Source organism: Telopea speciosissima, chromosome 4 (genome assembly GCF_018873765.1).
Source record: "Telopea speciosissima isolate NSW1024214 ecotype Mountain lineage chromosome 4, Tspe_v1, whole genome shotgun sequence".
Lineage (NCBI taxonomy): Eukaryota > Viridiplantae > Streptophyta > Magnoliopsida > Proteales > Proteaceae > Telopea > Telopea speciosissima.
In genome coordinates, this window is record NC_057919.1 from 37,183,573 (window position 1) to 37,191,654 (window position 8,082).

Genomic DNA, 8,082 nt, shown 5'->3' on the forward strand with positions numbered 1-8,082 from the left:
GAAAACTTAGTTGATCGTGGAGGAATTTGCATTAAAAGGAACGCAAAGTCTTACATGTACGTGACACTCATTGCGAAAGTGCTAAGATCGAGTGAAACTTTGCGCTTGTGAAGTTTCATGTAACAATCGAAACACTAGTTTCATTTTGATAATTGAATGGTTTCTCTTTGGTTGCAACAATTTGTTTCTCTGTTCTTGAGTGGATGAAGACGCTGACAAAGCACTATCGTAAGACCACTAGTGGTTAGCAACCTTGGTGGTGGTGGTTGTTTTTTTTTTTTTTTTTTTTTTTTTTTTTTTTTTAAAGAGTCGATATTTGGCTTATTTCATTTCATATTTTAATTGATTGGGATCATGCATGCTGATAGTGCAAGATACAATTGATATTTCTTTTTTGCTAAGAAAAATAATTAACAATATTGTGAATTAAACATTTCTTCTTCATAGGTAATAATACATTTAAAATCAACTACAACAAGAACACTACTCTTGCCCCTCAACCCTTCTCTAAAATTAATAGAATTTTATTTAATGTTAGCCTTTATTCAAGGCTCAAGCATCCCAGGTCACAAGACTGTTAAGATGGGTATCAAAATATGAACTCAGATAAGTCTCCCTATCCTTCTTAATCACCATCAACCATATGTCCTGCAGCAATTTAGTGTCATAATTAGAAACAAATTTATGAATCTTTGAACCGTGATCTCCACCACCACCACCATCATATTCAAAGTAGCATAGCTTGGTCCAGACCTGATCTTTGTCCAAATCATCCTCTAGAACCCATAAGAAAGTAGAACCAAGATTATATGTATTACGAACAAACGAAGATTGCGCAAGATATAGCGATCCTTCCAATCCAATTAAGTTGAAAACTCGACTGATCGGTTCATACCTTGGAAATTTAATTTCCATGAAAACTTCTCTTGTGATGTCCATTGAGATAATACAATGTTCATTGTAGTCATGATTGAGTGCTACCCAATACAATGCCCCTCTTACTGAAGCTGGACAACCAAATCTTTGTAATCTACACCCTCTTGGTACACTCAATTCCCTCCATGATGATTTCAATGACGACCCAAACGATGATTCATTGTTGTGATTCATCATATTTGGTATTATTGTAAACACCATACACTTGCAGCCTTCATTATCGTCACTTCCAAACCAACCAACCACCTTATAATGTTGGCTTTTAGCATCATAAGCCAATCCAGAGGCACCAAACCATTGTGAAGGAGGGATAGGAAGCTTCAAAAATTGTCGAGTGATCGGATTACAAACATAGAATCGATGTTCTATAATTCTTTCTGCATGGACAAGGAGTAGTCCATCACAAGAAGCTTTCAAAGATAAGGAACTATTTTCTTCCCCCAGGCACTTCTTTAAGCACAAGTCGAACTTCTCATCTGTTTGAGGATCTAAGAATGAATAATCACCTTTGTTGATGGAACTTCGAGTTAGGTTACCAGAAGTACTGAATGGTTGAGATTTGAGTCGATTGAGATGAGCACGCACAAAGTGAGGATCAGAAATCGTAGCACACCAGAGCTTGCACACACACTTGAATCTAACAAGAGATTTTGCAGGGACTAGAGGAAGTATCTCCTCAAAGATGATTTCATGGGGAAGAGAAATCATTCTTCTTGAGGCCAAATGAAGCTTTTTTAGGCGTTTATGTTTTCTTGCTCATAAAGGGGAACATTTGGTTCGTTAATTTAGGTAGTCTTTCATTATTTATAAGAGGTAGGAACATGGCATGCTTATTGACTTCTTAAAAGCACATTCTTGACCAAGTCTAACTACGTACCTTTTGGCTTTTAGTCATGATTTTACATTTTTTTTTTAATTAATGCATTCTTAAGGCCGCTGCCTTTATAGACAATCCTTTACACGCTAATAATCTTAACTTACCTGCAACTTGGTTTTCAAATGTCATTGTAAGATTGGATTATTATCCTCTCAAATTCTTAAAGCGTGACAGTGTGGCAGTGCTAGGTGGAGATGTCGACACCTTGCAGCTGCCGCTCCAACTGTCCGATCTCATTGATATGGACCGTTGGATGCAGCAGCTACCAGGTATCGACATCTCCACCTAGCACTACAACATTGCCACACTTCAAGGAATTGAAGAGGATAATTTTCCATCTTACGGTCCGTCCGTTGTTCACATGTCAAACCTCAGCCTAAATACAATTCTCCAAGTGGCATGCCCAACAAAGTATTTGAAAATTTTGAAAGACATCAAAGAGGGCAGGCACTAAGGGTGTCAATCAGATGGTTCAGTTTGGTTCCAATTTTTTGGTTTTCGTGTGAGTTTCAGGGAAACCGAAGCCGAATCAATAAGGACTTTTTGGTTTCAGCTTTGGTTCGGGTTGGGTTCAGGTCGGTGTCGATTTGTATTTCCAAGTTCAACATGGTTCGGTTCATTTTGCGAAGGGCTCAATTCCTCCATTAACTTTTGAAATGGGCTGGCATGGTTCATTTTTTTTGTTCGGGTTTGATCCTGTCAGTGGTGCTAATCGAGGGCCCATCGGTTTAGCCTGATCCAAACCGAAACTGAATAGTATCAAAGCCCGTAAACCAAAGCCAGCCCATTAAGGGCTTGGGTCGAGCCGCTTTGACCAGTTCGGTTTAGATTTTGACACCCCTATCAAGGACTAATGAGAAGATGCATTATGGATGGAATTTGCTACATCATGCTTCCACGTGGCACAACTAAATTGTATGGGGAAGAGATTGCTATTTGATCGTGTAGCTTCTGCACCAGTGCGGGGACCAATAAGAACGCATGCAAGAGCATTTGACTGTATGAGATTTTTTAGTTCACTGGGAGTTGAGAGATAATTTCACACAGTTTTGTGTCTATAAACAGGAACCACGTGACAGTTTATCATTCTTTTCTCCCAAATTTGTATAATCTAAAGCTATACTCTAGATTAGGGCTGCAACAGGATCGGGTTGGGCTGGGTTTTTTAAAAATCCTACCCAACCCTGAATCCCCTTAGCTGGGCCCAAGCCCGGCCCAACCCTAACTCCAGGACTGGAAAGTCCAACCTTGACCCGCACTCAGGGCCGAGTCGGGCTAACCCTGATTGGCCCTAATAATGGAGCGGGGGAAGGGAGAGATGCATGGACTGGTCTGAGTTGGGCTGGGTCGAGGAGAATTATCAATTTTACATAAACTAACACTATAATAAAACATATTATCACTTATTATCTTCATATACAATATATTATATAACAAAATATGTGTAACATTTAAAGTTTATAATATATATTGTATATCAATATATATTTTATAGTATAACTTAAAACATGGTCAGGTTAGGCTGGGCTAGGCTTAGCCCGAGGCCTCAAACCTAACCCGACCCGATCCTGACTCAGAGTAAGAAATTTCCAGCCCTAACCCGCCCTCAGTGCCATGTATCCCAGCCTAGGCCCTATTCAAGCTTAGGACGGGTAAGGGCCAGCAGGGCCAAACTTACGCCCCTTGTCAACACAACCAACATAAGATTTTTAAGGAAAGTAAAAGAAAAAGAGCCATCGAAGGAATTCATTCGCGGTAGCGTGACTAAAATCACACGAAACGTAAATTTTATTTTTGTTTTGGTAAGACACGAAGCGCCAAATTTGAAAAGCTCAATAAGTGAGGGTTTTTTTTTGAGTAAATATCATCCCCTCCTCAAGTATCCATAATATCAAACCCCTCCCCCGGGTTTTGAATAATGATAGTGCCCTCCCCTACTTTTGAAAGATTCTATCAACCGTACCCTAATCGTTAAAAAACCACCATTAAATGATGATGTGGCATTTACAAATTTTCTAAAATCCCATAATACCCTTAAACCCCTTTTGCCACCACTCACCCATAACTCTTATATAAAACCTAGTGGGACCTACTCCCCTCTTCTTCTTCTTCCTCTACAACCCCATTGGCCTCTAGCATCCCCCATTGCAACCCAAACCCACGACCACACCCGAATGACCTTCTTTGAGCCCTTATCATAAACACTTGAAAACAAGAAAACCACCTCCCCACTAAATTCTGGAACTTCCAACCAGATAAGAGAAGCTTAGGCTCTCAGGCCAAACTCCGGTGTCAAGAACACCAGAGCTTATTAGTTTTATAGGAAAAGGTTGTTGGACAGGTTCACAACTGCTATTCTTGGAAAAATCGTTGTTTCATTTACAACACTTTGAACGAGTTGGAATCTTGAGTCTGAGAAGGGGTTGCATCAGGAAATCTCTGATTGGTCCTTCGGGTGCTGCAACCTGCAAAAGGATGTCAGGGACAAAGGAGAACCGGTGTGGTTCCGGCCTAGGACTCTCTGATGCCTAAGTTAGATCTCTCTTAGCAACAGATAAATTATTGGAATTCAAGATGAATAATGGGTTGGAATACCTAAGTATTTATAGTTGAGTATGGCGGTGTGGAGAGTCCTTATTGGTGATAAGTATTCTTTGTGAAAGAGTCTATCATGTAGTAGGGTGTCTCTTTATGAGATGTAGAGTTCTGGTAGGGAAGAGGTTCCCTAATCGATAGAGATGTGTGTTCTTCACTTGTTGGATAACAATCCTTGATGTATGAGTCCGAATAGGATCACAACTCTTTGGGATAATGTCCTTCTACTGATAAGATGGCGTAGACCTTGGCAGTGACTCATGGTTGGACCTCGTTGGCTTGCATGGAAGACTTGGTCTCTGGATGACTTCTTGGGTCTATTCTTCTTGGATTTACTGAATGGGTTCTGTTGTGGCCCGGGTTGGGCCAACCTCTCCTTTGGGTCAGGACACGTGGCATCTTGGGACTGGCATGTGTATTTTTTTTTTATCACTTGCCCCCAATCTCTTAGAACGGAGTGCTCAAGAGAGTAGTGTCCTTGTCGTCTTCAAGCTTGTGAGGGGCTTGTTGCAATTAAAGCTTCTTGGAGGAAACTTTGTGATGAGCATCTCGTGACTGTTGGATGAACATTGCTTCTTGGGGTAGATGACTTTTTCTCTTATTAGTGAGTGAGAAAGGTGAGGGGTTCAAAACCCTCCCCCCCCCCACCCCCACCCCCACTATACTTTTATCCTCTTTTGCTTTCTTTTTGCCCACTTTTTCATCCTTTTATTCATTTTCTCATTTTTCAATTTTTCCTCATTCTCTCTCTTCCTTGGAGCTCTACCCATCTCCTTCTTCCTTTTTGGTCTCTCCCATCCCTTTTTTGGTCTGTCCCATCTCTTTTTTCTTTTTTGGTCTCTCCCATCTTTTTTCTTTTTTGGTCTATCTCATCCCTTTTTTAGTCTCTCCCATCTCTTTTTTGCTCTCTCCCATCTCTTTTTTTTTGGTCTCTCCCTGCTCTTGGTCTAGCCCGTGCTCGTCACCTGCCTAGTCACCCTTGAGTCATTGCCCGCTTGGTCGGCCGCCTAGTCACCCTCGCTCGTCGCCTGCACTTAGCCTGGTCACCCGCGGCTTTGGCTATTGGCTTTGTGCTTAGGGCCTTCGTGGTCTATAGCCTCGTTCTTAGGCTTGTCTCTTCTTCTCTTCAGGTTCAGCGATCACCTTCTTTTCTCTCTCTCTCTCTTTTTTTTATATGTTGGGGGTTTGCTGACTTTTATTTGGTTGCAGGTCCATTATTGTACTACCGATGGTGCTATGCTTTGAGAAGTACGGCTTCCAAAATGTTCAGAATGCCTAGCGCCTGCGGAGTTTGGTGAGGGACGTCTTGGAGCGGAAAGTTGCGTGTGAAGAGGGTGCCGTCTGGGAGAGGAAGATGGCCGAGGAGATTCATGTATTATCTTCCCAGAAGGCTATCTTGGAGGCCGAGACCACAGACTTATCTGCTAGGGTTCGGATGAGCTTCGTGCCCCATGCCAAAAACATGATGTCGATCTTGTCCATGCCCATGGGCAAGCTGTGGCTGACTTTCGAGTATCTTGAGCCTGTGAGGATATGTTCTACGCATATAGTGATGAGGTTTATGCTATAGGTATAAACGACGCCGTGGGCTTTATCCTCGGGATAACTCCCGATTACGAATTTACCGAGTTTCAAAGCTATGTTCCTCCTCCTGCTGTAGATAGCGATGAGATAGTAGCAGATGACTCTTGTCTGGAGGAGGGTGTTAAGGTGGTTCAATCCCCGAGCATAGTTCCCCCTCAGCTTTCCAGGGCTCCTTCTCCTTCATCCTCGAGGGTATCATCTCCCAAGTGTGACATTGCGGTTATTGCTTCTCTTGAGCTATGATGTTATCTCTTTCTTTTATGTCGTAGGATACTTTGTTTTTCTATGTACTTGTAGTTGCTTTCAGAATCTCAGTACTATCTTTACCTTGAATCTTTGTGATTGACTCTTACTTCTTTTCTTGTACACATTGCGATTTACTATTGTCTATTGTCTCATGGCCAAAGGCCTTGGTGGCATAGAGCCTCGTAGCCGATAGGCCTATGTTGGCATAGAGCCTCGTGGCTAATATGCCTTGGTTGGCATAGAGCCTTATGGCCGAAGGTCTTGGTTGGCATAGAGCCTCCTGGCCGAAGGCCTTGGTTGGCATAGAGCCTCGTGGTCGATGGCCTTGGTTGGCATAGAGCCTCGTGGCCAATGGCCTTGGTTGGCATAGAGCCTCGTGGCCAATGGCCTTTGTTTGGCATAGAGCCTCATGGCCGATGGCCTGAGTTGGCACTGAGCCTCATGGCCGATGGCCTTGGTGCTTGTACGAACTTGATCGACATTTGGGAAGTCAGCTCAGAGCTTTCATTTCTTGAAAACCTTCAACTTGGTACAAAAAAATTCGGATAATCCTACTTGAAAAAACTTCAAAAAATTCTTGAAACATAAAAATGACTAAACTAGTTTGTGGCTGATCCTTTACTGGTAGAATTTTTTCAGATGTTCAGAGTTCCACGGTCGATCTATCCTCTTGGCCCCCAGAGTTTTCAAGCGATATGTCCTTGATCGTATCTACTTGGAAACTATGTAGGGCCCTTCCCAATTTACCGATAACTTTCCTTCCTTGCTTGGTTGCGATGCCCGAGCTTTCCTTAGAACTAGGTCTCCCTGATGGAACAACTTCTCTTTGATTCTTGAATTATAATACTTGGTCGTTCACTGCTGGTATGCCACGTTCAGTAGCAATGCTTTCTCATGAACCTCATCCAAGAAATCCAAATTTGCTCGAAGTCCATTATCGTATGTTCGCTCGTTGAAGTGCAAGACTCTATGTGACAAGGGGAGGACCTCGACCGATGCTAGAGCTTCGGTTCTGTATGCTAGTCAAAATGGGCTCTCTCCCATGGGTGTCCTCATCGTTGTTTGGTATGCCCATAGGACACTGAGAAGTTTTTCCACCCATCTCCCCTTCTCTTCATCTAGTCTCCTCTTAATTCCTTCGAGCAGTGTTCTATTTGTTACCTCTGCCTGAGCATTGGCCTGTGGGTAAGCTACGGAGACTGGTCGAAAGTCGATGTGGTACGTCTGACAGAAGGTCTTGAATACGGGATTATTGAATTGCGTCCCATTATCCATGACAAGAATCCTTGGTACCCCGAACCGGCAGATCACTTTGTCATGAATAATTTTTTTATCTCTTTCTCCGTTATCTTCACTAATGGTTCAGCCTCGACCCACTTGGTGAAATAGTCAATCACCACCACCAAGTATTTTCTATTCCCGGATGCTTGTGTGAAGTCTCCCAGAATGTCCACCCCCCACATGGCGGACGGTATAGGACTAAGGATGGAAGTCAATTGTGTTGTTGGCTGATGAGGTACTGGGGTGAATAGTTGACATTTCTCGCAGGCCTTAACATAGTTTATGGCATCTTTTTGCATCTTCGGCTAATAAAATCCTTGATGTAGGGTTTTATAGGCTAGGTTTTGCCCTCCCATGTGGCTTCCGCATATTCCTTCATGCACCTCTACTAAGGCATACTTAGCTCTCTAGGGTCCTAGGCACCTAAGTAGCGGTGCCGTGACCGCTCTCTTGTATAGCACTCCATCGATCAACGTGTATTTGGCTGCCCCGATTTTTACCTTTCTAGCTTCGAACCAATCCTCGGGCAATATATCATTCTACAGATAGTTGACGATGGGATC

General features: G+C 42.8%; 1 protein-coding gene across 1 annotated transcript; it reads right to left on the reverse strand.

Annotated features, from left to right (window-relative positions):
- Window positions 1-547: 547 nt before the first annotated feature.
- LOC122659265 (putative F-box protein At1g47790) lies at window positions 548-1,644 on the reverse strand. Its single transcript, XM_043854397.1, has one exon. It carries the CDS (start codon window positions 1,642-1,644, stop codon window positions 553-555), a length of 1,092 nt encoding a protein of 363 aa, XP_043710332.1. The 3' UTR covers window positions 548-552.
- Window positions 1,645-8,082: the final 6,438 nt, after the last annotated feature.

Coding starts and splice junctions, on each gene's coding strand:
- LOC122659265 (XM_043854397.1), bottom strand. CDS start 1,644: ATGATTTCTCTTCCCCATGAAATCATCTTTGAGGAGATACTTCCTCTA.